This window comes from Oppia nitens, unplaced genomic scaffold, assembly GCF_028296485.1.
Source record: "Oppia nitens isolate AA-2021 unplaced genomic scaffold, nextdenovo-longstitch-racon4-pilon3 scaffold4_pilon_pilon_pilon, whole genome shotgun sequence".
Lineage (NCBI taxonomy): Eukaryota > Metazoa > Arthropoda > Arachnida > Sarcoptiformes > Oppiidae > Oppia > Oppia nitens.
This window is the reverse complement of record NW_026533232.1, coordinates 1,954,829-1,982,335: the sequence shown is the minus strand read 5'-3', so window position 1 is coordinate 1,982,335 and position 27,507 is coordinate 1,954,829. Positions and strand designations below refer to the sequence as shown.

General features: G+C 30.4%; 9 protein-coding genes across 9 annotated transcripts; 3 read left to right on the top strand and 6 right to left on the bottom strand.

The window, feature by feature from the left end:
- Nucleotides 1-1,112: 1,112 nt before the first annotated feature.
- Nucleotides 1,113-3,512, bottom strand: LOC128960563 (zinc finger protein 11-like). The gene has a single exon (XM_054306680.1). The coding sequence runs from the start codon at nucleotides 3,501-3,503 to the stop codon at nucleotides 1,113-1,115; it is 2,391 nt and encodes a 796-aa protein (XP_054162655.1). The 5' UTR covers nucleotides 3,504-3,512.
- Nucleotides 3,513-3,781: 269 nt separating this feature from the next.
- On the top strand, nucleotides 3,782-5,848 carry LOC128960118 (zinc finger protein 675-like). The gene is made up of 2 exons (XM_054306190.1): nucleotides 3,782-4,085; nucleotides 4,137-5,848. The coding sequence occupies exons 1-2, from the start codon at nucleotides 3,782-3,784 to the stop codon at nucleotides 5,846-5,848; spliced, it is 2,016 nt and encodes a 671-aa protein (XP_054162165.1).
- A 394-nt stretch (nucleotides 5,849-6,242) lies between these two features.
- Nucleotides 6,243-8,824, top strand: LOC128960564 (protein SERAC1-like). Its single transcript, XM_054306681.1, has 5 exons — nucleotides 6,243-6,440; nucleotides 6,508-6,839; nucleotides 6,911-8,116; nucleotides 8,190-8,324; nucleotides 8,429-8,824. Exons 1-5 carry the CDS (start codon nucleotides 6,367-6,369, stop codon nucleotides 8,638-8,640), a joined length of 1,959 nt encoding a protein of 652 aa, XP_054162656.1. The 5' UTR covers nucleotides 6,243-6,366; the 3' UTR covers nucleotides 8,641-8,824.
- Nucleotides 8,825-9,271: 447 nt separating this feature from the next.
- LOC128960117 (zinc finger protein 90-like) lies at nucleotides 9,272-11,362 on the bottom strand. Its single transcript, XM_054306189.1, has one exon. It carries the CDS (start codon nucleotides 11,360-11,362, stop codon nucleotides 9,272-9,274), a length of 2,091 nt encoding a protein of 696 aa, XP_054162164.1.
- A 509-nt stretch (nucleotides 11,363-11,871) lies between these two features.
- Nucleotides 11,872-13,947, bottom strand: LOC128960116 (zinc finger protein 616-like). Its single transcript, XM_054306188.1, has one exon. It carries the CDS (start codon nucleotides 13,945-13,947, stop codon nucleotides 11,872-11,874), a length of 2,076 nt encoding a protein of 691 aa, XP_054162163.1.
- A 189-nt stretch (nucleotides 13,948-14,136) lies between these two features.
- Nucleotides 14,137-17,153, bottom strand: LOC128960115 (zinc finger protein 93-like). Its single transcript, XM_054306187.1, has 2 exons — nucleotides 14,621-17,153; nucleotides 14,137-14,150 (listed from the first exon to the last, which is right to left on the bottom strand). The coding sequence occupies exons 1-2, from the start codon at nucleotides 17,151-17,153 to the stop codon at nucleotides 14,137-14,139; spliced, it is 2,547 nt and encodes an 848-aa protein (XP_054162162.1).
- A 1,377-nt stretch (nucleotides 17,154-18,530) lies between these two features.
- Nucleotides 18,531-20,981, bottom strand: LOC128960114 (zinc finger protein 845-like). The gene has a single exon (XM_054306186.1). The coding sequence runs from the start codon at nucleotides 20,979-20,981 to the stop codon at nucleotides 18,531-18,533; it is 2,451 nt and encodes an 816-aa protein (XP_054162161.1).
- Nucleotides 20,982-21,408: 427 nt separating this feature from the next.
- On the bottom strand, nucleotides 21,409-23,785 carry LOC128960113 (zinc finger protein 845-like). The gene has a single exon (XM_054306184.1). The coding sequence runs from the start codon at nucleotides 23,783-23,785 to the stop codon at nucleotides 21,440-21,442; it is 2,346 nt and encodes a 781-aa protein (XP_054162159.1). The 3' UTR covers nucleotides 21,409-21,439.
- An 849-nt stretch (nucleotides 23,786-24,634) lies between these two features.
- On the top strand, nucleotides 24,635-25,698 carry LOC128959851 (receptor-type tyrosine-protein phosphatase alpha-like). Its single transcript, XM_054305870.1, has one exon. It carries the CDS (start codon nucleotides 24,774-24,776, stop codon nucleotides 25,692-25,694), a length of 921 nt encoding a protein of 306 aa, XP_054161845.1. The 5' UTR covers nucleotides 24,635-24,773; the 3' UTR covers nucleotides 25,695-25,698.
- The last annotated feature ends 1,809 nt before the right edge of the window (nucleotides 25,699-27,507 follow it).

Genomic DNA, 27,507 nt, shown 5'->3' with positions numbered 1-27,507 from the left:
CTTGACACTTCCCACCGATCTTTGCTTCAATTGTGTCAATACATCTGTCAATTGATTGTCCAATTGATCCAATGTTTGTATGTCTTGTGATGACAATTGTTGTTCATTAATGATAATTGTCTTAAATGTCATCACTTTTCTAATAAATGTCTCAAATGTTTGCAAAACATCCAAACATTTCATTGCAAACACCAATTGATTGCAAAGTCTATTGTTTTCATTGATAATCTCATCAAACAAATCGTTGACAACTATTTCACACATTTCTGTGACAATCAATTGATAACAAAATTAACAAATAATTCAATCAATTACTTAATTACTTAATTATTAATCATATTTAAGAAAATAATTTGTTTTTATCTAATATTTATACAACTTTTTATTTATTTTCATTCATTCATTGATACAAACATTACGTATAAATAAATAAAAACTTTTTTTAGAAAACAAATCATATTTTTTTAATAATATATTAATAATATTTTTTTAAAAAGAAACACTTGATTTAAGAAATTTAAAATTATCTTAATTTAAAATTAATTTACAAAATCTATAATTAAATACAATACTTACTCATACAGTAATTACCGTATTATAACATAAAATAAAGTAAACATAAAATCAAAACAATCAATTACCGGTAGTTTACAATATTTGCATATTATTGTAATCTTTATAATTTTAATTAATTAATTTGAATTTCTATTGAGTAAATTGTTTTATTTATTTATCTGAAAACTGAAAATATAATAAGAGTTTCAATTTAATAGACCATTCAATTATATTAACTATTTTATTATCAAACAAATCGTTTACAAAATATTGTATTTTACACATACAATTAATTGATAAACCAATTGGGGAAAAATAATTTCATTAATCTATTAATTACTTAATTAAAAATCTTTTTTTTAAACATTTGTTTTATACAATGTTTTTTACAATTATAACAAATAAATTCTATACTACTGTACTGTAGTTAGAGATATACTCAAGTATTGTATAAATGCATTGGAAGTACAATCAGACAATTACAGGTAGTTTTACATTAAATTACATTATTATTATAAATAAATAAATTAATTTATTAATGTTTAGTATTTTTGCTACTATTTTCGTTTTAATTTCAAGTGCACACTATTGATGTGTTGTGTCATATTTTGTTTACGTATACTCTTATACAGACAGCCCTCCCATTCACACGACATTACGGGTACTGTTCCCTTATGTATAGTCTGATGAGTCTTCATAGTATATGCAGTCCGAAATCGTTTACCACATTCAGGCCAATCACATACAAAGTTATTATCGGTAACGGTATGTTTTACTGTATGACTTATCAACTCTTTTTTACGTTTGGCCCGATAGTCACAACCGGGCCAACAGCACAACCAATTACGTTCGGTACTGTGAACCACTTCATGTTTTTTCAATACAGACTTAAATATTGTCTTATACTGACATCCGGGCCAACTGCACCTCAACTGTTTATGAGATTGCATGTGTTTTTTCAAAATCAACTCATTAGGTGCTAACCAACGGCATCCAATATAATCGCATCGATACGTCCGGTTAGTACTGTGAAACTGACTCCGGTGTCGATCCATTGACTCACGGCTGACAAATCGTCTGTCGCATGACTCTTGTGGACATAGATAGGGTCGGCTGCGGCCGTATGGAAGCAACTGATTATGATAAGCTTGATGTCCGACAACCCTAGCATTAGAGGCGGCCCTAAAATCGCAACCTTTGTAATCACATTTGTATGGTTTATAAATTAATTTACTGGTCGTCTTATCCATGACTGACAAACTTAGTTCCGTATTAACCAATATTTCGTCTTTTGACATAATCTGATCCGTTAGACACAATTCATTTGTCGACAATGATATATCATCTCTGGCGACAAGTTTGTTGACATCAGTTCGCACGTGACCTTCGATGAGGTGATGGCCTAAACCTTGCTTAAAATTAAACCGTTTGCCACAATCTATGTGATAACATTTGAAACGTTCAGTTGTTTGTTTACAATCAATGACTGTCTGATTGTTAACTACCGGTGCCGACACTTGCCGATTGTCAACACTGTCTTTCGGTGCCGACACTTGCCGATTGTCAACACTGTCTTTCGGTGCCGACACTTGCCGATTGTCAACAATGTCTTCTTCATTGAAATCTTCAAAATATGTTTTATGTTTCATCAGTAAATGTCTTTTTAATTTTTTTTCGTTAGCAAACAGTTTATAACATCTTTTGTGAGTGCATTGCAAGCGAGTGATTGGATGACATGTCTTTAGATGATCGATGAATCCAGAAATATCACAACTTTTATAATCACAATTTTTGTCAAAACATGGAAATCGCTTTTCATGTAAATTGCTGGTCATTTGTTGTACTGTTTTTCTATGATCTTGACTCTGATTATGACAATTATCTGATAAATCATTGTCATTATCTGATCCAATGTCGATCACCTGTAATTTAACAGATGATTCAACAACTCTACTATAAGTTTTTGTTGATTTTGTCAGACTCTGTAGTTCACAATTAATAGATTGATCCGTAAGTTTAATTAACTCTCTGCCAACACAATTGTTTTGCTGTACATCATCTCCAGTGATAGTCTTTGCCGTCACCACTGCTGACAAATCATTGTTATCATCTGATCCATTGTTATCGTTAACTTGCAATTCAACAATAGATTTAACAAATTTACTATAGGTTTTCGTTGATTTTGTCAATTGTGATCTCAAAGTCTGTAGTTCACAATCAATAGGTTGATCCACATGTCTTATAGACAACACTTCGATGTCTCTGTTTTGTTGAACATCATCTTCAGTGACAGCCTTTGATTTTTTTCTCTTCCCTTCTTCAATCAGTTGACAATCAATAGGTTTATCTTTATGTCTAATAACTACTTTACCGACACATTTGTTTTGCTGTACTTCTTCAGATCTGTTGAACTCTCGCGCCATATGTTTATTACAGATATATTTCTTCTCGACGTTAGGATCGCAAAGAAACATTTCATTACATCCATTGTTTGTACACTTAATATAAGTGATGGAGTGATTAGTCTTCAGATGTCTAATCAAACCATGAATAGTATCGTTAATGTGTTGACAGCGAATACATTTGAATCCTTTATCACTACATTTAATCCATATTTGTTTGCTTTGTTTGTCGTTATTATCAATAATATTCTTAACCATCAGTTGATCCACCTTTTCATTTGATTCCATACTTTGCGCCGATTTTTGCTTCAGTTGTGTCATCACTTCCCGTAACTGAACGTCCAATTGAGTCAATTGATGTACTTCTTGTGATGACAATTGTGTTTCTTTGATAACAATTGTCTTAATTGTCATCACTTTTCTAACAAATGTTTCAAATTTTTTCAAAACATCCAAACATTTCATTGCAAACACCAATTGATTGCAAAGTCTATTGTTTTCATTGATAATCTCATCAAACAAATCGTTGACAACTATTTCACACATTTTTTTCGTTACTTTAAAAACATTTTATACGAAATATTAATTTAAATATTAATATAATATTTATTTTAAATAAATTTCAAATGTGTTATGAAATCATTGTATTTATTATTTGTTTATATTTACTGTAAATTATTACACATTTGTCAACACGTAATGTATGTTAACATTGATTTCATAACAATAATTGTAAATATTATATAAATAAAAATTTAATAATTAATTAATTAATTACAATAAATATTAAATGATTTTATATATTGTTTTTTGAAGAGATAAAGATGTGTGAAATAGTTGTCAACGATTTGTTTGATGAGATTATCAATGAAAACAATAGACTTTGCAATCAATTGGTGTTTGCAATGAAATGTTTGGATGTTTTGCAAACATTTGAGACATTTATTAGAAAAGTGATGACATTTAAGACAATTATCATTAATGAACAACAATTGTCATCACAAGACATACAAACATTGGATCAATTGGACAATCAATTACAAGAAGTGGTAACAGAAATACCGAAATGGAAAGAAAGAAATAAAAAGTTTATCAAAATCTCGGACAAAGCAGAAGAAGTTGTCACTTGTGGATCAAATAAACAAAAACAAACTATTAGTAAATATATTGTTAATAAAGACATTAATCAATCGATAACCAAATGGCGAATACTGAAGAAGTCAGACATCGAGGCAAACATTTTATCGACTGATAGACCGATTGTCTTAAAGAAAAATTTGATTACAATTAATGAATCAAAAGATATCAATAATTGTGAACAACAGACAAATGAAATCAATAGACAAATACAAGAAAAAAGATTTCCCTGTTTTGTCAGAGACTGTCATTTCAATTGTCATCAAATCAATGATTTTGTCTTTCATTTGCAGTCGTGTCACGCAATCATTCGTAAGATGTGTACTCGTGAGGGATGTAATCAATTATTTAGTGATTTACGTGATTTTGAAAAACATGTCTTCAAATGTCATAGTAATGTCCGGAAAAGTGATTGCATTGTTGTCGACGATAGCAAAAGAAAAAGACCAAAAAAGTTTGAAATTGTAGATCAAATGAGTGATGATTCGCATAAACTGTTGAAAGAGATTGACTTTGATTTTGAAAGTGAACGCAAAAAGACATCACAATTATTGTACTCAAAGAAGACTTATAGCAAACAGAAGACAACAGACAATAATTATTGTTTTAATGGAAAACAATTCAATTGTTTTGAAAACGATTGCGATTTTAATAGCGAAGACATTGACGAATTGGTCGATCATCTGAAGTCCGATCACTCTATTGATAGGTTGCGTTGTATTGAAGATGATTGCTATCAGCTTTTCTTTGACTTTGACGATCTTCGGAAGCATTTATCAAAAATTCATAACAAATTCATCCGTAATGTACCGCAAGTAAAGCTGTCAAACATAGAGACCAAAGATATTCTCTTTGATGATCAAGTAATTGCTAGTAAAGTAACCAAAAGAATCAGTTTATCGACATCAGAGTCAAGACCGACGTCAACGGCGGTAATCAAAATGAGTAGTCGGCGACAGGTATTTAAATGTCAATTTGAAGACTGCGGCAAACTATACATCAGTAAAGAATGTCTGGACCATCACATACGCAATTGTCACGAACCGGCGAGTGATGGTCACCAGCAGCTGTCGTATAGGTCACACAAAATCGACGACAGCGACAGTACCTATCGGCTCGAACGGCCAGAAGACAGTTACGAAGACGAAAACGGACAAATACGCGAACGCGTCCGTCGATACAAATGCCCGCACGAGTCGTGTGGCCGCGGCTTCTTTACGCGAAACAATTTGCGTAACCATGTGCTTGGCGTGCACTGTACTGAACGTAAGTTTGTGTGCACAGTGGCCGGTTGCAGTTATCGCGGGCCAACCAAAAATTATCTCCGCCAACACATGAAGTCACACACAATGCACCCGCGAAAGCCAATGCCGACTACAATGCTCTACTGCCAGTGGCCGGGATGTAAGTACAAGACAGTACAGCCGTGTTCAATGAGCGCGCATAAGGTGACGCACAGTACCGAACGTAAGTGGCCGTGCAGTTGGCCCGGATGTGACTATCGGGCCAAACGATGCCGCGATTATCGCATGCATATGACAACACATACCCATATCGATAGTAACGTAGTGTGCGATTGGCCAGAATGTGACAAACGATTTCGTACCGTAAATGCTATGCGTTTGCATCAAATCATACATAAGGGACAACTAATATCGTGTGAATGGGAGGGCTGTCGGTATAAAAGTATACGTAAAGATAAAATCAAACGACATGTCAATACTGTGCACTTGAAATTGAAACGAAAATCGTAGCAAAATTTTTTAAAAAAATTCATGACATATTTATTTTTAATTAAATTATTATAATTTATGTGTATTTATTAATATTAAGTTTTCAAGTCTCATATTTTTAGATTTTAACAGTTTTATTGCATAATAAAAAAATGATATCATAATTAACTAAATATGGGTTTTAATTATTTTTTCTTTAATTATTAATAGCCTATTATTATTATTTTTAAACTAAGTCATTAAAAATATATTTTATCATAGATTTTCAAATGTGATTGGAATATCAAAAAAACATTTAATAATTTTTTTTATATATACAGTATAATGTAATTTAATGTTATTATTAAATGTATTAAATATTAAAACAATTGACGTCACAAATGGTATTTTGTTTGTGTAATTCATTTCATATTAAAAAAACAGTAAATAATAAATACATTGTAACTAACAGCTGATCAGTCAATCACTTGTGTGGACACACATGTCTTCATTATACTCGCCGATCAAATATTGTCATCAATGACAACAACAACAATAACATGAAACGAGTTGTACTACTCAATAGAAAACATCTGTTGGCCGCCACTCTGGGATCAGCTTCGGTGATATCAACGTAATCGAGTTTTTTTATGTGAAAAAAGTTTTTTAATTGATTGTCGCGTTTTTCTTAACTTATTCAGTGCCGCCTATTTTGGCCGCAATTCGTTGTCCATAAAGTTGAAAACGTTTGGCCACAACAACAGCGATAATAGTACTTCTTCATCGTCAACACAGCCGATGACAACTGATATCAACAACAATAACAACAACAACAGCAATGACTACATCTATTTAGACAAAGACATCAACAATGAGAGTAGTAGTCAAATGTTGGCCGAATACTCGGAGGACGGCGTGCCGTCAGATTCACGGACACATTTGCAATTGTTACGATTGGCTCAATACCGGCCACACGATCGACTGCAAGTGACCGAAGTGGCCATCTCTGCCATTGCTAACACAAATTTCAATGGTATGTATTGTTTACCAAATAAACAAAAATCTCATAAATAATTAGTGATTTGTTTTTTTGTTGTTCAACAGACCATCAGTATCGGGAAATTGCTCAGAGCTGTGATTACGAGACCGCCCTACGACTGGCCCGTATACCGGGTGTCAGTCCCAAACTATTTATGCCTCCACTCAATACATACTACTTTCAGACCAACCAATCGGCGCCGATCCACGACTTCGAACGATTTTTGTTGAATTTGTTCAAAAATGCCCAGAATTCTGGTCACCGAACCTCTGATTGTACGAAATTTTTTACCAAATTGTCGATCGAAATGCTTGAAACAGGTTGTCATTCGCGTCAATTGGAAGATATGGTCGACTTTACTGATATTCATCTTCATTATCATCGGCGACGGTCGGCATCAGAGGTCAATTGGGTGTATTTGCAGGCAATTAGTCAAAATATTTTATCATCCGATAAGCTCCAGTGCCAGACACTGGTCAACAACGGATTGTTTTTAATACTTCATTACTTACGAAACAATTTTACGGAAAAAGCGGTTCACGACTGGATTGCACAGACGTTAGCCAATTTGTCGGCTCATCGAGAGTTTCACTCACATTTCTGGACAACCAATTGGTTTGGCGTTTTGGTCAATTGGCTTCATTCGAATCGTTTGGAATGGAGTCTACCGGCGGCTAAAGTTCTGCACAATTTAAGTCAAGAATTGGATGACCACTTATTGCCCGAATCCATATATCTATTGCATCCGATATTTCACGACACGCAACCCAAAGATTTTGATATAATACTGGTTCACGGCTTACTTGGCGGTGCTTTCAAGACATGGCGACAGTGTGACAGCGAAAAACAATACTCTCCTCAATACACCCGATGTTGGCCGCAGACATGGCTGGCCAATGACGTGGCCGACGTTCGACTATTTGCTGTCAATTATCAAACATTTTTGAGTAACTGGAATATCGAGTGCAATGACGACAACAGTGTCACAACTCTGAAGCAACGATCGGCACAATTCTTGAACGATTTGATTTCCAGTCCTATCGGCGATAAGCCTATCATTTGGATCACTCATTCAATGGGCGGTCTTATAGTCAAACAAATGTTGGTCGATGTGTCCGAAAGCAACGATCCGCGAATGCGATCGCTGTTGGATCAGACAAAAGGCATTGTCTTCTATTCGGTACCGCATAAGGGAACCGAAATGGCTGTTTGGACGCCATATCTTCAGCGCATTATATCGCCGTCCACTGAACTCTTGCAATTGAGAAAAGGTTTTGTTGATTTTGTGTGTGTTTTATTTAAAGACAAATTGTATTATTTTTTTTTATTATTACCGGTAAATAGATTCACAATTTTTGCTATCATTGCACACAAACTTCTTGAAGTTGATTCGCGACAAACCCATCGAATGTCTGAGTTTTGGCGAAACTGTCAAAAGTTGTGTAATTAAGCGTCCGTTCAAATGGAGTCGTCTTTTAGGTTATAATTGTTTTGTATTTATTTATTTTTTTAATATTACGTTTATTTTTTGTTGTTTTGTATTAATAAATTATTTTCTATTGTTTAAATTTTTTACTATTAAGTGCCCGAAGAATCTGCAAATCCCGGTGTCGGCGACTTTCATCTTCTGGCTGTCGATCACTTCAATACATGCAAACCAAAAGACAAGACCAGCGATGCCTATCACAGAGTCGTCTCATTCATCAATCATATCATTGAAACTAATAGACCGCCAAATGATAGTAACAATAGTTATGATAAAATTAATGTGTTATTAATGTCAATATTTGACTAAATGTGTGATATTTGATACCCTTTTTTATAATAAAATAAAAATATTTATGATTTTTAAGGTTATTTTAATTCTAAAGCTGAGTGAAACTGATTACAGTCACTGAGGACTGGTATCAGTTGATTAGTTTAAAAAATAATAAATATTTTGTAAATGTTTTTTTTTAATAAATAAAATACTAATTTGTCCAGTGATTTTAAATTGATTTATAATTTATAGTCTATATAAAAGCAATTTAGTCAAAAGTCAAAAACAAGTCTAGTAAATAATATACTGTATATTGTATGCAAATATTTCATTGCAAACACCAATAGATTGCAAAGTCTATTGTTTTCATTGATAATCTCATCAAACAAATCGTTGACAACTATTTCACACAATCTGCACTATTTCTGCGACAATCTATTAATAAACTAATTACCGGAAACTAATAAATAAATTATTTAATTAATTATATATTTATTTTTATCTATTTTTACAAACATTTAAAATTTTAAACAGAATTTCTATACTATTATACAGTACTATGTGATACCTGTATTATATTATTTATTAAACAGAAAACTGAAAATTAGATTTCAATTTAATTAAGAAATAATAATTTTTTCGTAAAAATAATTATTAATAACTAATTTTATAATTTCTTTAAATGTTTTCGATTCAAATGTGATTTAAGATTTTTACTCCAATGAGTCCTATACTGACAGTCCTTCCAATGGCAGACATACTTGGGTTCCGAATGAATCACTTCATGTGACTTAAAAGATGATAAAGTTTTAAACTGTTTATCACATTCAGGCCACGAGCACCGGTACTTAGGCTCAGTTAAGTGTCGTTCTTTATGACGAATTAAATGAGTATTATGTTTAGTTGTGAAATTACAGCCATCATAATCGCATCGAATATCTTTTATTGGCTTATGTATTATTTCGTGTTGACTCAACCTATTTGAATGTTTAGTGGTATAGTCACAGCCCGGCCACGAGCACTGGTAGATTTTAGCCTGTTTTTCATGGACTGAAATTGTGTGATATTGTAGACTGGATTTGGCATTAAATACTCGATCGCAACCTTCGTAATCGCATCGGAACTTCTGTTTGTCCTCTTCAGCAATTAAGTGCTTTAATCTCATATGTTTTCGAAGATTATCAGCAGTTTTGAATTGTTTTGCACACCTAAACCAAGAGCACCGATAGTTTTTTCCAGTAGTAAAATGTTTAAGCCTTTTGTGGCTAATAATGGTTCGCTTCTCTTTGGCCCGATATTGACAACCGGGATAATCGCACCGATAATTTCTTACATCGCTATGAATTAGTTGATGTCGTTTATAAGCACAAGAAAAATAACTCTTGTACTGACAGTCTGGCCATAAACACCGGTATAATTTAGATCCTTTCATATCATGTTGTCTTATTTTGTGACCAATTAGACTATTATTATATTTAAAAACACGATCGCATCCATTATAATCGCACCGGTAGTCTGTATTATTGTCTTCATAACGCAAATGCTGGTTAAGCTTGTGCTGAACACTTAGTTTACTGTCAGACGAAATAGATTTATCTTTTTTAGTATGTTTTTTCAAATGTGTTTCCAATGATTGGCTATTAAACGACCAAAAGTTACATCCCGTCCGATGGCAATCATATACGACTTGTGTTGAGTCATTTGTTTTGTGTTCATCAATAGTATGCGTTTCATTGCAATCATTCGGTAGATCTATAAGAGATGAGTCAAATGACTTGTGTTCAACTAAAACATGACTCTTGAGTTGTCGTTCGTCAGCAAACAGTTGGTGACAGTCATCATAAGTACATTGATTCAAACAAGTGATTGAGTGAAGTGTCTTCAAATGATCGACCAATTCATTCACATTAAGACTATTGTAATCACAGTTTTCGGCAAAACATTTAAATCTTTTTTCAGTAATATTTAAGAGTCTCTGCAATTGATTATCACTATTATTAACATTCATCTGCTTTTTTACCGATTTATTAATTATATTATATTTTCTTATTGTATGACTTTTATTAATGATTATAATATTACTTTTCTTAACTTTTTCATTGATTGTCTTATGTTTTGTCTGTAAATGTCTGTTGAGGTCGTGTTTGTCAGCAATCAATTGAGTGCATCCCTCGCGAGTGCATTGAATACGAGTGATTGAGTGACATGTCTTCAGATGATTGATAAGTTCGGTAATGTAACAGCTTTTGTAATCACAATTAATTTCAAAACACGGAAATTGCTTTCCACAGAAATTATCAGTCATTTGTTGTGTTTGTCTATCATTTTCATGTGATTGTTGACTACAATTGTTATCAATTGTCGTTAATTTAAATGTTTTGACACGAATTGGATTAACTGTTAATCGTTTATTGATATTAACTCCTGAATTCTTAATCAACTCTTTACCACTCAATTGATCCACATTTCCAGTAATCAGTTGTTTTTCATATGGTTTTATACTTTGCGCCGATTTTTTCTTTAATTGTGTCAACACATCTGTCAATTGATTGTCCAATTGATCCAATGTTTGTATGTCTTGTGATGACAATTGTTGTTCATTAATGATAATTGTCTTAAATGTCATCACTTTTCTAATAAATGTCTCAAATGTTTGCAAAACATCCAAACATTTCATTGCAAACACCAATTGATTGCAAAGTCTATTGTTTTCATTGATAATCTCATCAAACAAATCGTTGACAACTATTTCACACATTTCTGTGACAATCAATTGATAACAAAATTAACAAATAATTCAATCAATTATTTAATTATCAATCATTTGTTAAAAAATATTTTGTTTTTATCTAATGTTTACAAACATTTGAATTTTTAAAACAGAATTTCTATACTATTTATACTGTTATTTGTTTTCATTTATTCATTGATACAAATATTACGTATTAATAAAACAACTTTTAGACAACAAATTATACCTTAAAATAATAATTATTATTAATTTTTTTAGAGAAACACTTGATTTCAGAAAATGTGTTTAAAACGTATTTGAATTTAAAATTAGTAGTAATTTAATTGAATCTATATATTCAACTACAATACTACTCATAAAGTAATTAAGTAAACATTATATTAGTTTGAATTACTGTAGATTGAAATGTAATTTTTGTTATTAAATATTACTGTAATTATTGATTAAACAGAAAATTTCAATATAATTCACATAAATTTAATTTTATTATTATTATAAAAAATAATTATTAATAACTATTTTAGTAATTTCTTTAAATGTTTTCGATTCAAATGTGATTTAAGATTATAACTCCAATAAGTCCTAAACTGACAGTCCTTCCAATCGCACACATACTTGGGTTCCGAATGAATCACTTCATGTGACTTAAAAACTGCTAAAGTTTTAAACTGTTTATTACAGTCAGGCCACGAGCACCGGTACTTTGGTTCAGTTGAATGTATATCTCTGTGACATTTTAGATGACTACTATATTTAGTTGTGAAGTTACATCCATCGTAATCGCACCGAATATCTTTCATTGGCTTATGTATTCTTTCGTGTTGACCCAACGATACATAATGTTTAGTGGTATAGTCACAGCCCGGCCACGAGCACTGGTAGATTTTAGCCTGTTTTTCATGGACTGAAATTGTATGATATTGTAGATTCCATTTGGAATTAAATACTCGATCGCAACCATCGTAATCGCATCGAAACTTTTTTCTGTCCTCTTCAGCAATTAAGTGCTTAAATCTCGTATGATTTCGAAGAGTGTCAGCAGTTTTGAATTGTTTTGCACATCCAGACCACGAGCACCGATAGTTTTTTTCATTAGTAAAATGTCTAATTTTTTTATGTTTAGTAATGATTTGCATCTCTTTGGCCCGATATTGACAACCGGGATAATCGCACGGATAATCTCTTACATCGCTATGAATTAGTTGATGTCGTTTAAAAGCACACGAAAAATAGCTCTTGTATTCACACTCTGGCCGTAAGCATCGGTATAATTTAGATCCTTTCATATTATGTGTTATTTTGTGAGTAATTAGACTATTATTAAATTTAAAAACACGATCACAACCATTATAATTGCATCGATATTGTCGATTAATTTTATACTTTTGTTTTATCAAATGTGTTTCCAATGATTGACTTTCACCGATTGGATGACATTTCATGTGTTTATCAAATTGAAAGTAAGTTTTAAGCATTTCACCGCAATCTTTATAATCACATTTAAATAGTTGTTTGCAATCAAATGGATTAATTGTCTTAGATTTTTGTCTTTTATTACAATCATTCGGTATAACTATAAGAGATGAGTCATATATCTTGTGTTCATCAGAAACATGACTCTTGAGTTGTTTTTCGTCAACAAAAAGTTGTTGACAGCCATCGAAAGTGCATTGAATATAGTTTGTGATTGAGTGCCGTATCTTCAGATGATTAGCCAATTCATTCACATTAAGACAATTGTAATAACAGTTTTCGGCAAAACAATTAAACTTTTTTTTAATACAATCTAATTGTGTCTTCACTTCATTATCAGTATTATTGATATTCATCTGATTTGTAACCAATCTATTAATTTTCTGACTTTTTCTTGTTATTTGACTTTTGTTTGTTATTTTGTCAATACTTTTCTTTACATTTTTATTGATTGTCTTATGTTTTAACTGTAAATGTCTGTTGAGGTCGTGTTGGTCACCAAATAATTGAGTACATCCCTCATGAGTGCACTGAATGCTAGTAATTGAGTGATTTGTCTTCAGATGACTAATCAGTCCGGGAATATCACAACTTTTGTAATCACAATTAATGACATAACAAGGAAATGGCTTTTCATGTGAATTATCAGTCATTTGTTGTGTTTGTCTTTCATTTTCATCTGATTGTTGTCTACTTTTAATGCTATCATTAATTGTCGGTAATTTCAATACTTTAATACTAATAACTTTAGGACTAACTGTTAACTGATTATTAATATTAACTCGTGATTTATTAACCAACTCTTTACCACTCATTTGATCCGCTTTTCCAGAAATCAATTGCTTTTCGTAAGACTTCACACTTTGCGCCGATCTTTGCTTCAATTGTGTCAACACATCTGTTAATTGATTGTCCAATTGATCCAATGTTTGTATGTCTTGTGATGACAATTGTTGTTCATTAATGATAATTGTCTTAAATGTCATCACTTTTCTAATAAATGTCTCAAATGTTTGCAAAACATCCAAACATTTCATTGCAAACACCAATTGATTGCAAAGTCTATTGTTTTCATTGATAATCTCATCAAACAAATCGTTGACAACTATTTCACACATATTTCTGTGACAATCTATTGATAAACAAATTAACAAATAATTTAATCAATTATTTTATTATATAATTATCAAACATTTCTTAAAAATTATTAATTTTTATCTAATGTTTACAAACATTTGAATTTTTAAAACAGAATTTCTATACTATTTATACTGTTATTTGTTTTCATTTATTCATTGATACAAACATTACGTTTGAATGACTATTAGATAACAAATAATATTTTTTAAAATAATTATAAGACTTATATTACCGGCAATTATTTAAATCTATATTCAAATTCAATACTAAATCATACATATATTAACTAAACATAAAATCAAAAACAATAAAATTTACAGTAAATACAATATTATACAAATAAATCGTAATTTTGTTAATTTTTAATTTAATTTACGGTTAACGACAAAATTCTTTAAAAAAATATTAACAATTTTCTTTAAATTAATTTAAAATTTACATAATATTTAATTAATAAAAAATTATAAACAATTTATTAGTTTATTATATAATTTTCAAATTATTTATTTTAATCTTTATTTTTCTGTTAATACAATGAATTAATTTTTATAATTATAGTATTTATAAATTATTTTTTACATTTTTTATTTCTTAAATGTTTTCGATTCAAATGTGATCTAAAGTTAGTACTCCAATGAGTCTTATACTGACAGTCCTCCCAATGGCAGACATACTTGGGTTCCGAATGAATCACTTCATGTGATTTAAGAACTTCTTGACTCTTATATCGTTTATGACAGTCAGGCCACGAGCACCGGTACTTTAGTTCAGTTGAATGTCTTTTTTGATGACTATTTAGATAATTTTTCTGATTGGTTGCAAACTCACAGCCATTATAATCGCATCGATATTTTCTCACTGAGCTATGTATTAGTTCATGTGAATTCAATGCACGCAAATTCCAGGTACTGTACTCACATCCCGGCCACGAGCACTGGTACTTATCAGTAGACTGTTTTTCGTGCACTGATAGCTTATGATAACGAAGAGTGCATTTAGCCTTAAATACTCGATCGCAACCCTCATAATCGCAACAATACCGTAGTTTTTCGTGTTTGATATTTATGTGTGTTTTGAGGTTACTTTTAATATGTGTCCGATATGAACATCCGGCCCATTGGCAGACATAATTAGTATTGCGGTGATATTGCATATGAACTCGTAGTGAATAATCAGATTTATATAGTCTGCCACACTCTGGCCACGAGCACATGTAGTTTTTTCCTGTTTGATGAGATTTTCGGTGTGAAATAATTGATTTTTGTTGTTTCGCACGAAACTGACAGCCCGGATGTTCGCACCGATAGTTTTTCTCGTCGCTGTGAATCAATTGGTGTTGACTTAAATATGGTTTATATTTTGTTTCAAACACACAACCCGGCCACGAGCACCGGTATGTGCTATTATTAATATTGTTGTTATGAAAGCGCGATTTATGTAAGTTTAAATCAAAGATAGTTTTATATGATTTTTGACAATCGTTGTGATCGCACATAAATTTTTTGTTTCCGTGTCTATACCTAATATGACTTCGAAGACAACCTTTAGATAATGTACTGTAAGTACATCCATCCAAATGACATTTGAGTTGAGGTCTATCCTTAAGATGTTTATTATTTTGATGATATTTCAATATATAGTTAAACGGTGTCCTAAAATCACAACCGGGCCAATCGCATGTAACTATTGGATTAGTGTGACTACGTCTATGTTTATAGAAAGATGAACGACAAAGATATTGTTTATCACAACCTTCGTAATCGCATTTAAATGGATTACTATTAAAATGTGTCAAAACGTGTCGTTTGTAATATTGTGAAAACCGTTGATTAACAGTTGCATCAAATAATTTATCGCATCCCTCGATGTGACACTTAATTGAATACAACTTCTTGTGTATGACATTAGTGTGTAAATCTAGTTCCCAATCGGTTTTGAATTTCAAATTACAATCTAAACATTCAAACACATCAGTCTTTGTTGTTTTAACGACACAGTCTTGAGATACACTTTCATCGATTGGATGACATTTCATGTGTTTATCAAATTGAAAGTAAGTTTTAAACATTTCACCGCAATCTTTATAATCACATTTAAATAGTTGTTTACAATCAAATGGATTAATTGTCTTAGATTTTTGTCTTTTATTACAATCATTTGGTATAACTATAAGAGACGAGTCATATATCTTGTGTTCATCAGAAACATGACTCTTGAGTTGTTTTTCGTCAACAAAAAGTTGTTGACAGCCATCGCAAGTGCATTGAATATAGTTTGTGATTGAGTGTCGTATCTTCAGATGATTAACCAATTCATTCACATTAAGACAATTGTAATAACAGTTTTCGACAAAACAATTAAACTTTTTTTTAATACAATCTAATTGTGTCTTCACTTCATTATCAGTATTATTGATATTCATCTGATTTGTAACCAATCTATTAATTTTCTGACTTTTTCTTATTATTTGACTTTTGTTTGTTATTTTGTCAATACTTTTCTTTACATTTTTATTGATTGTCTTATGTTTTAACTGTAAATGTCTGTTGAGGTCGTGTTGGTCACCAAATAATTGAGTACATCCCTCATGAGTGCACTGAATGCTAGTAATTGAGTGACTTGTCTTCAGATGACTAATCAGTCCGGGAATATCACAGCTTTTGTAATCACAATTAATGACATAACAAGGAAATGGCATTTCATGTGAATTATCAGTCAATTTTTGTGTTTGTCTTTCATTTTCATCTGATTGTTGCTTACTTTTAATGCTATCATTAATTGTCTGTAATTTCAATACTTTAATACTAATAACTTTAGGACTAACTGTTAACTGATTATTAATATTAACTCTTGATTTATTAACCAACTCTTCACCACTCATTTGATCCGCTTTTCCAGAAATCAATTGCTTTTCATAGGACTTCACATTTCGCACCGATCTTTGCTTCAATTGTGTCAACACATCTGTTAATTGATTGTCCAATTGATCCAATGTTTGTATGTCTTGTGATGACAATTGTTGTTCATTAATGATAATTGTCTTAAATGTCATCACTTTTCTAATAAATGTCTCAAATGTTTGCAAAACATCCAAACATTTCATTGCAAACACCAATTGATTGCAAAGTCTATTGTTTTCATTGATAATCTCATCAAACAAATCGTTGACAACTATTTCACACATATTTCTGTAACAATCTATTGATAAATCAGTTAACAAAATACCATTTAATTTATTATTTATTTATAAATTATTTTTATAAAAATAATAGTTTTTATTTAATGTTTACAAAACATTTTTATTGTACAGTATATTAAATACCTCTACATTACTGTATAGTTGTTTACATTATGAAACTCTACAGTAAATTATAAGCCAATAGTAAACTTATATTAATTTAGAGTAAAATTAGCGACACTTCAAACATAAAAAAACTTTTAATTTAAATTAATTATTATTATTGAAATTCATATTATAAATTAATTATTTACAATTGTTTTTTTTTAAAAAATACATAAAAAATATTCTCAAATATACAATAATATATATAAAATCACTTCCAAAATAGGCGGAACTAGATTTTTGGGAATAACTTCTCTCTGGATTTGGATTTTAAAAAAAATATTTAATATAGAAATATGGTTTTCATGGGACGAATACATTAGTTTTGCTACTTTGTATGTATACTGGCACTGGTATGCTAGCACCGGGATGTTCGATATCTCATAAACTATAAGAGATAGGAAAATTTTTTAAAAAGCAAATTTTACATCTTTCAAAATGAGTTGACACGTGTTTTGGCAATTTTTAAAATATTAATTAGTTTTTGTAAAAAATAATTTTATTCATTAAAAAATGAAAATTTCAAAATCTCATAAAATAAAAGTGTCAAGGTATTTTATATTTTTGTTAATAATTGTTATAATTGTTAATAAATTCTATAAAATAGAACAAATCATCTGTACATTGTAACTACCTAGCTCATATAGCTTTAAAGATATTCATAATTTTATATTTTACCATTATAATAATTTATGACTATTATATCATAATTCATAAATTTAATACCAATAGCTAATAAAAAATTGTATGAAAAAACATTTATGTGTGAATATCTTTAAAACTATATGAGCTAGGTAGTTACAATGTACAGATGATTTGTTCTATTTTAAATATAGAATTTATTAAAATTAACAAAAATATAAAATACCTTGACACTTTTATTTTATGAGATTTTGAAATTTTCATTTTTTAATGAATAAAATTATTTTTTACAAAAACTAATTAATATTTTAAAAATTTTAAAAACACGTGTCAACTCATTTTGAAAGATGTAAAATTTGCTTTTTAAAAAATTTTCCTATCTCTTATAGTTTATGAGATATCGAACATCCCGGTGCTAGCATACCAGTGCCAGAATACATACAAAGTAGCAAAACTAATGTATTCGTCCCAGAAAACCATATTTCCATATTAAATATTTTTTTAAAATTCCAATCCAGAGAGAAGTTATTCCCAAAAATCTAGTTCCGCCTATTTTGGAAATGATTTTATATTTTGTTACGATTTTCGTTTCAATTTCAAGTGCACAGTATTCATGTGTCGTTTGATTTTATCTTTACGTATACTTTTATACCGACAGCCCTCCCATTCACACGATATTAGTTGTCCCTTATGTATGATCTGATGGACGCGCATAGCATTTATAGTCCGGAACTGTTTGCCACATTCAGGCCAATCGCACACAACGTTATTATCGATAATGGTATGCGTTGTCGTATGACTTTCCAAATCACTTTTACGTTTGGCCCGATAGTCACAACCGGGCCAACTGCACGGCCAATTGCGTTCAGTACTGTGAACCAACCGATGTGTAGTCAATGAGGCCGCATGTATTGTCTTGTACTTACATCCGGGCCATTTGCAGTACAATAGTGTAGTCGGCCGTTTCGGTGGATTTGTATGGTAACGCATGTGGCGCTTCAAAACCAATTTATCGGCTGCTCTATAGGTACAACCAGTATAACCGCATCGGAACGGCCGGTTAGTGGTGTGAATTTGTCTCAGGTGTAGGTCCATTGACTGAAGGGTGACAAATCGTATGCCGCATGACTCGTGCGGACATTTATATGGTCGAGGATTACCGTGTGGTCGATCATGAATTTCCCGATGTCTAGCAACGGACGCATTATAGACGGCTGAATAATTGCAATCTTCGTAATCACATTTGTATGGTTTATAAACTGGTTGTGAATTTGGTTTACTAGTCATAGTCTCGTCCATGACTGACAAATTTACTCCTGTATTGACTAATATTTCATCTTTGGACATAATCTGATCCGATAGTGACAATTCATTTGTCGGCAGTGTTATGTCATCGCTGGTGATAGCATTGTTGACATTAACAGCAATATTATTGCAATCATCATCATCTCGCACGTGACTACTGAAGAGGTGTTGACTCAAACTTACTTTACTTAGAAACTGTTGGCCACAGTCTATATAATAACATTTAAATCTTTTCTGATTATCGACAGTCTGTTTGTTAACTAATGGTACCGATACTGGTATTTGTGGTTCATTTTGAATAACTGTCTCAATGTGTGTCAATAAATGCTTTTGAAGTTCATTTTCATCATTTAATAGACGATAACAGTCTTTATTCGTACACTTTATAAGACTAATTGAATGTTGTGTTTTCAGATGACTAATAAATTTGTTAATATTACCGAAACTATGAAAACAACGAAAACATTTAAACTGATTTTCATAGTTATATTTCTTAACTTTTGGTGTCTGATTATGACAATTGTCTGCTAAAACATTGTTATCAACTGATCCATTGTTCATCACTGGTAATTTAACAATAGTTTTAACAACTTTACTATAGGTTTTTGTTGTTTTTATCAATTGTGGTCTCAGAGTCTGTAGTTCCCAATCAATAGGTTGATCCACATCTCTTATATGCAACTCTTCGACGACGTCTCTGTTTTGTTGCACATCATCTCCAGTGACAGCTTTTGTCGTCATTTTTGATTGTTTTCTCTTTCCTTTAGATATATTGACTCCTTTATTATCCTTATGTTTATTACAGAGATGTTTCTGGACATTAGGATAACAAACAATCAATTGATTACATTCTTTGTCCATACATTTAATACAATTGATTGAGTGTTTTGTCTTCAAATGTTTAACCAAATTATCTAAAGTATTGCTAATGTGTGGACAACGACAGCATTTGAATCCTTCATTAGTACATTCAATCGGTATTTGTTTGACTTGTATTTGATTTTCTTGACTTTTCTCAGTCATTGTATTGAGTTTTTTCTCTAACTGTTTGTTAACTTTATTAATAAATATGTTATGTTTTGTCTGTAAATGTTTGTTAAGAAAGTATTGGTCAGCAAACAGTTGATTACATTCCTCGTGAGTGCACTGAAAACGAATAATCGAATGACATGTCTTCAGATGACTGATGAGTCCGGAAATATCACAACTTTTATAATCACAATTAATTTCAAAACACGGAAATTGCTTTTCATGTAAATTATCAGTCATTTGTTGTGTTTGTCTATCATTTTCATGTGATTGTTGACTACAATTGTTATCAATTGTCGTTAATTTAAATGTTTTGACACGAATTGGATTAACTGTTAATCGTTTATTGATATTAACTCCTGAATTCTTAATCAACTCTTTACCACTCAATTGATCCACATTTCCAGTAATCAGTTGTTTTTCATATGGTTTTATACTTTGCGCCGATTTTTTCTTTAATTGTGTCAACACATCTGTCAATTGATTGTCCAATTGATCCAATGTTTGTATGTCTTGTGATGACAATTGTTGTTCATTAATGATAATTGTCTTAAATGTCATCACTTTTCTAATAAATGTCTCAAATGTTTGCAAAACATCCAAACATTTCATTGCAAACACCAATTGATTGCAAAGTCTATTGTTTTCATTGATAATCTCATCAAACAAATCGTTGACAACTATTTCACACATTTTTTTCAAACAATTCAATCATTCAAAACAACAAACAATTCATTCAAATCTCTATTCAATTCATAAAAAAATTATTTCAAATCATATGTTTGTTTACAAACTTTAAATTCATTCATCAATTTATCAATAATTGTAAACTTTGTCAATACATTACGTATAAATTTTCAAATAATATTGTATTAGAAATATTTTGTTAATAAAGTTTCAAATACTTTACATCATTTCAAAATATATAGTGTTTTTTATTAAATATATTATTTAAAAATTAAAAAAAAAATTACAATAAAATTTAAATACAGTATATAAACTCTTTAAAAAATCACAATCTTTTTTTTTTAAAAACAATAAATATCTCATAACAGTTGTATAATATATTACTTTTCAATAAAGCGGTAATTTTGAATAAACAAAATTATTAGTAGTTATGTGTAAACATTTTTAAATCATTAAATATTTTACTATAAATTATGTCTAAGTTTAATGTGTTGATTGAGTGCACTCCTCGACACTGTCCTATGATAACAGCCATCAAAATGACACTCAAACGGCTTTCCCGTATGAATTCTCATGTGTTCCCTAAGTGTCTTATTGGTTGACAATATTTTATCGCACTGTGGCCACGAGCACTGGTATTTAGTTTCTCGTTTATCTTTAGGCAAATGTGTTTGACAGTGTAGTTTCAACTGTGTCTTACGTATGGTAACATATTTACAACCCGGCCAATCGCACGGATACTGTTTTCCCGTATGTATCAACTTATGTTGATATAGAGAGATACGGTTAGTCATTACTTTATCACAACCGGGCCAATCGCATCGATAGGTTTTCACAATCTTGTCGTCACAACTATTGGCGACGTGCTGTCGTCGATGAATATAATAAGCACTTGGATGTATGGACTGCCATTCACAGCCGGGCCAAACGCATCGGTAGATTTTTTTCTGGTGTACTTGTGTCCGGTGAAAGTACAGACATTGATACGATTTTCCAATATATGTACACTCGGGCCACGAGCACCGGTAGACAGTTGTATGGTGTTTGCGGTGAAAGGTTAATCGGAACAGTTGTTGAAACACTCGACCACATCCCGGTTCCGGACATTTATATTGCAGTACTTGTGTTTTATGCGTAAGTTTGTGTTTGTATAGTAAATTGGAAGTACTGGCCGTGAAATTACAGTCCGACCAATCGCAACGGTAGACTTTATCGGTATGATTAGTATACAAGTGACACTTTAGGCTGTACTGTGTTTTGCACACTTTACCACATCCCGGTGCTAAACATGGAAACTGTTGGCCAGACTCAATATCTTTGTGTTTATTTTTGTGTATTTTCAATAACTTCTCGGATCGAAAAGTTTTATCACATCCGAGATAATCGCACGAAAATGTCTGACCGGAATGCATATTACTTATGTGTCTATTAAGTAATTGTTGGCACGTGAATGACTTGACGCACGTGTCGGTCAGCGTACATCTGTATGGCTTTGAGTTGCCAGTAGTGGACAGTTTGTGGTTAATATTACAGTGATATCTAAGACCATGTTTTGTATTATACACTTTATCGCATCCCTGTTCCGGACAATTATATTTGATACCATTGTGTTTCTTTTGGTGATGGATTAATGTTTCCCTATTTTTAAAGATCAGATCACATCCGATATGTTCACACTTTAAATTGCGATTCACGTGTTGTCGACGAACGTGTAGTGATAGTAGATTTTGTTTGTTAAACACTTTATCGCATATTTTGCACGCGAATGACTTGTTGTTGTCGCACGTGTTGTCAACATCTACACCATCATTGTGTTGACGCTGTTTATGACGGCGTAAAAGTGTCGGATTCTTGAATATTAGATCACATCCGTTATAATCACACTTTAAATTGCGATTCACGTGTATGTAAAGCACGTGTTTATTCAAATAACTTAATTTACTAAACACTTTACCGCACGACTTGTGCTGACACTTATATTTTGCTTTAAGATCTTCGCCGTCTTTGTCTTCATTTTGTTGTTTAATATGTTTATGACTGCGACTAAGCTTTTTCTTCTGTAAAATTTTGTGATCTTCAATATCGTCGATATCTTTGTTTAATGTCTTAATAGTGAACCTCTTATTGTCGGTCAACTCTTTGAGCACATCCTTCAACTTAATATCTAATTTATTAACTTCTTTCGCCTCTTTGGCCGACAAACAGTTTGTTTGGCGTAAAATTGTCTTCAAATCTACAACTTTTACGATAAAATCGGCGGATGTCTCAAAAAATTGCAAAAGTCTTGTCGCAGATTTGATTTCACTAACGAGTCGACGGTTTTCTTCAGTTTTCGTTTCAAACAACTCATTCATTAAGTCTTCAGTTGTCAGACAATGTCGCTGAAAGACATGTTGTTTTAGTTGATCTTTGGTAACAAACAACTCGTAACAGCCGTTAAGTTTGCAACCAATTGGTCTGATTTGATGTCTTGTCTTCAAATGTCTGACCAAATCACTGACTTTAAGACATTTGTGATTACAAACCAAACATTTCAATGACTTGTCGCGGATGGCGGCGATCTTTATCTCTTGAAATTGTTTCAATACTTTCTGTAATTGATTGTCCAATTGATCCAATGTTTGTATGTCTTGTGATGACAATTGTTGTTCATTAATGATAATTGTCTTAAATGTCATCACTTTTCTAATAAATGTCTCAAATGTTTGCAAAACATCCAAACATTTCATTGCAAACACCAATTGATTGCAAAGTCTATTGTTTTCATTGATAATCTCATCAAACAAATCGTTGACAACTATTTCACACATTTTTATCTTTTCAAACAATTAAATCAATTATTTATTAAATAACAAATAGTTTTTACATTTTTGTGAATGAATTTTAAATTTACAATTCAATTGAAAAATCAAAATCTATTTGAAAAAAAACATTTAGTTTACAAACAATTGATTGTTTCATACATTACGTGTTCAATAATATTGTATATAATGTTATTATAATAATTAATATATTATTCATAAAATTTTAGTACATTTATTAAATTTTATGAATACAACTTTTGAAAACAATTTATTATACAGTTTTATAGTAATTAAAAAACTTATTTTATTAAAAAATAAATTAAATTAATATGCATTATATGTTTTTATGTCATTATTTTTTATTACCAAAACATATATAACGTTTATATATATATATTTTGATAGAATATTCTGCACTTAAATTAATTTAACTATTATTTTAGTAACTTTTATTAATTAAACAGTTTTAACTTTAAAAAAACACTACAAGTTTGTATATATTTTTTATTTAATATTGTTATATTAAAATTAATATTCTTTGTTTATAAATTAATTAGCAAAAAAATTAATAAACATAACATACCGGTAATTTATAACTATGATACGTAAGTTATTAATTACATAATGTGTTATTTTATCAATATTATCATATGAACCAATTATATACTAGTATTTCATGATTATTATGTAATGCAAACATTTTATTTATTTTAGTTGTTATAATAATTATCTAAACAGTTAACGGAATTTCCAATAAAAATCTATTACATAAATATATTGCTTTTAAATGTAACGAATTCTTGACGATATACTATATATTAGTAAATAATATAATAAACATTTTTTGTTCACAAAGAATCAGTATTACTTTAGGTGTACTCATATAAAAAATATTTGTTAATTATTAAAAGATTACAATAATTATCATATATTTATTAATATACTGTATATCGACACTTATTTTTTTGAATTGTTAATAACACAAACATTTTTTATGTCCACTACAGAAGCTAATTGTGACGACTATGAACATCGCCCGGTGCCGAACAATGACAAAACAGATACACTAGAATCGTATCCCATAGACTGTAATCAACTTAATCGGGTAATACCGGAGCTTATCAGCAATGGTCAACTGAGAAAACAGTTTGAATGGGCCGCCAATCATATTGAAGACGTTTGCTACGAGTATGCCATACAAAGGGTTAACAATCGCCGGAACCGGTACTATGGATATGCCGTACCGTATAATTACAATCGTGTTGTATTGCCAGCTATTGATAGACAATATGATGACTACGTCAATGCCAGCTATGTGTCCGGCCATCTATGCTCCGCCCGCTATGTTGCAGCTCAGGGACCGATGAAATCAACAATCGACGACATGTGGCGCCTGATTTGGCACTTGAATGTCGCACAAGTGGTTTTGTTGACCAATGCGACCAATGAAGACGACTGGTATTGCGCCAAATATTGGTCCCGTACTGTCCGCACATATGCCAACATTAAAGTATGGATTATTAAGATTGAATCGTTTGGTGACTATACCGTCAGGACGTTTGGTCTGGAATGTGATGGCGAACACCGACAGGTCGGACATTATCAGTACACTGCTTGGCCTGATTGGGGCGTTCCTGAGGATTGTCACTCATTTATGACGTTCATAAAAGAGATCCGATTAGCTGAACAGTACTACTCTAAAGACAAACCTATTGTTGTTCATTGTTCAGCGGGTGTCGGTCGCACCGGTAGTTTTATACTTATCGATTCGATGCTCGAAATGGCCAAACAGGAGAAACAAGTAGATATTTTACAACATTTTCACCGATTACGACACCAACGTATGAATATGGTTGAGGCCTACGATCAGTACGTGTTTGTCCATCGGGTGCTTATGGAGGCACTCGGAAAATAATGGCCAGTTATAGTCTAAATTATTATATATTTATTTATTTATTATATTGTATAAATAAATTTTAATTAAATTTATTGTATATTTTATTTTTACTACTATTTTAGTATTTATCAATGTTTTTATGTTTAATTAAGTTGTTTTTAAATTAATAAAATAAATCTTAAATTAAATCTCAAATTATGAAATACTGAAATATACTTTTATTATTAGTCACACTTTGATGTCTAATAAGCACCGGGAGATGAAATCCTTGTCTACAATGTTTAGATGTGTGTGTGTGTGGGTGGGTGTATGAGCCTTGTAGGTATATTATGATATTAATATTATGTAATTGCAATTTTGTATTTTTGTTTGTTTAGGTTATGAATCATACAAACAGTATGATTAATAATTTTGAAGGCAATATACGGTGAAATATATTATTATATTTCATATAAATTATATATATATATATATATATATATATATATATATATATATATTTATATATCATATAATCTTTTTTATGTAAAATTAATGACAGATTTGTATAAATAACTAAATAAATAAATAAAAATATGGAAACTTTAATTAAGTAAATACATTATAATCGCTAATTTGATTACCAAATAATTGTTTTATAATTATTAAATAGAGGAGTAATCTGCTCTAAAATTTCGCTAAATAATTAATTATTTATATATTTTCTTTATATTATTATTAATATTATTACGAAAGAAAAAATTAAGACAATATGAAACATCTGTTAAATTAAAACTTGCAGTTTTTTGTGTGTATATGTATTTCCACGGACTTCCACAATATAATTGATGGGAACGGTAGTTGATATATGACTCTCTTTTTCTCTCTCACTTAAGGAATAGATATTACAGGAGATTAATAATAATATTCAAGAAACAGGCAGTTAATTGTATGGGTGGTTCATAATATAGTTTTAGATGTTTTAGTTTAAATATAAACAAACAAAAAATACAGTATAATATATACATAAAAAATTTTAATATTCAAATATACAGTATAATTAGCAAACTTTTCAAAAAATATTTCTGGTATTTATTTATTTATAAAAATGCAAACAAAATTCAATTTTATTAGTAGCTAAATATATGCACATATTATTGTGTTTTAATTACTCTAAAAATACAATATTTAAATAAAAAAGTTTTTAATTGTTTTAATTAATGATTGTATTAAACTTGGCTCTAATTATTATTATTGTTAGTTTTATTTTTTTCAAATAACTTTTTAATAATATTGTTGAATTAAATATAAATATTTATTTTTATTTTCAATTACCATATCTATAGCCTCAAAGTTTAGGGTCGAGAAAGTTATGGGAGAAAAAAATAGCGACATTAAGAAAACAAAAGAAACCAAAAAGTAAATAATTGTAAAAACCCTCAAAAATACAGGAAATTAAATTGAAAATTGAATTATTAATATACATACAGTATAATAGACTTACCGGCAATATTTTAACAGTTTTTTTGTTTAAAAATAAAATATTCAAAGTTTAATAAATAAATAAACAAATAGATAATTTTAAAATTAAAATAATTAACAATACAATGTCCTTGTTGTTATTTTTAACATTAATCAATAGATATTATTTTAATAATAAATTGTACAATAGAAAAATAATTACTATTAAATTGTTTTTTTTAATTATTATTATAAATAATTATCATTTTTTATTATTATTAATTTTTAAATACAGCAATTAATCAATTTTTTTATTTTTTAAATAAAAATTAGATCAATAATTATTATTAGTAATTTTCTTTTTTATTAATTAAATATATAATAGAAATAA

Coding starts and splice junctions, on each gene's coding strand:
- LOC128960563 (XM_054306680.1), bottom strand. CDS start 3,503: ATGTGTGAAATAGTTGTCAACGATTTGTTTGATGAGATTATCAATGAA.
- LOC128960118 (XM_054306190.1), top strand. CDS start 3,782: ATGTGTGAAATAGTTGTCAACGATTTGTTTGATGAGATTATCAATGAA. Junction 4,086..4,136: donor AGCAGAAGAAGTTGTCACTT/GTGGATCAAATA, acceptor TTGTTAATAAAG/ACATTAATCAATCGATAACC.
- LOC128960564 (XM_054306681.1), top strand. CDS start 6,367: ATGAAACGAGTTGTACTACTCAATAGAAAACATCTGTTGGCCGCCACT. Junction 6,840..6,910: donor TGCTAACACAAATTTCAATG/GTATGTATTGTT, acceptor GTTGTTCAACAG/ACCATCAGTATCGGGAAATT. Junction 8,117..8,189: donor ACTCTTGCAATTGAGAAAAG/GTTTTGTTGATT, acceptor ACCGGTAAATAG/ATTCACAATTTTTGCTATCA.
- LOC128960117 (XM_054306189.1), bottom strand. CDS start 11,362: ATGTGTGAAATAGTTGTCAACGATTTGTTTGATGAGATTATCAATGAA.
- LOC128960116 (XM_054306188.1), bottom strand. CDS start 13,947: ATGTGTGAAATAGTTGTCAACGATTTGTTTGATGAGATTATCAATGAA.
- LOC128960115 (XM_054306187.1), bottom strand. CDS start 17,153: ATGTGTGAAATAGTTGTCAACGATTTGTTTGATGAGATTATCAATGAA.
- LOC128960114 (XM_054306186.1), bottom strand. CDS start 20,981: ATGTGTGAAATAGTTGTCAACGATTTGTTTGATGAGATTATCAATGAA.
- LOC128960113 (XM_054306184.1), bottom strand. CDS start 23,785: ATGTGTGAAATAGTTGTCAACGATTTGTTTGATGAGATTATCAATGAA.
- LOC128959851 (XM_054305870.1), top strand. CDS start 24,774: ATGTCCACTACAGAAGCTAATTGTGACGACTATGAACATCGCCCGGTG.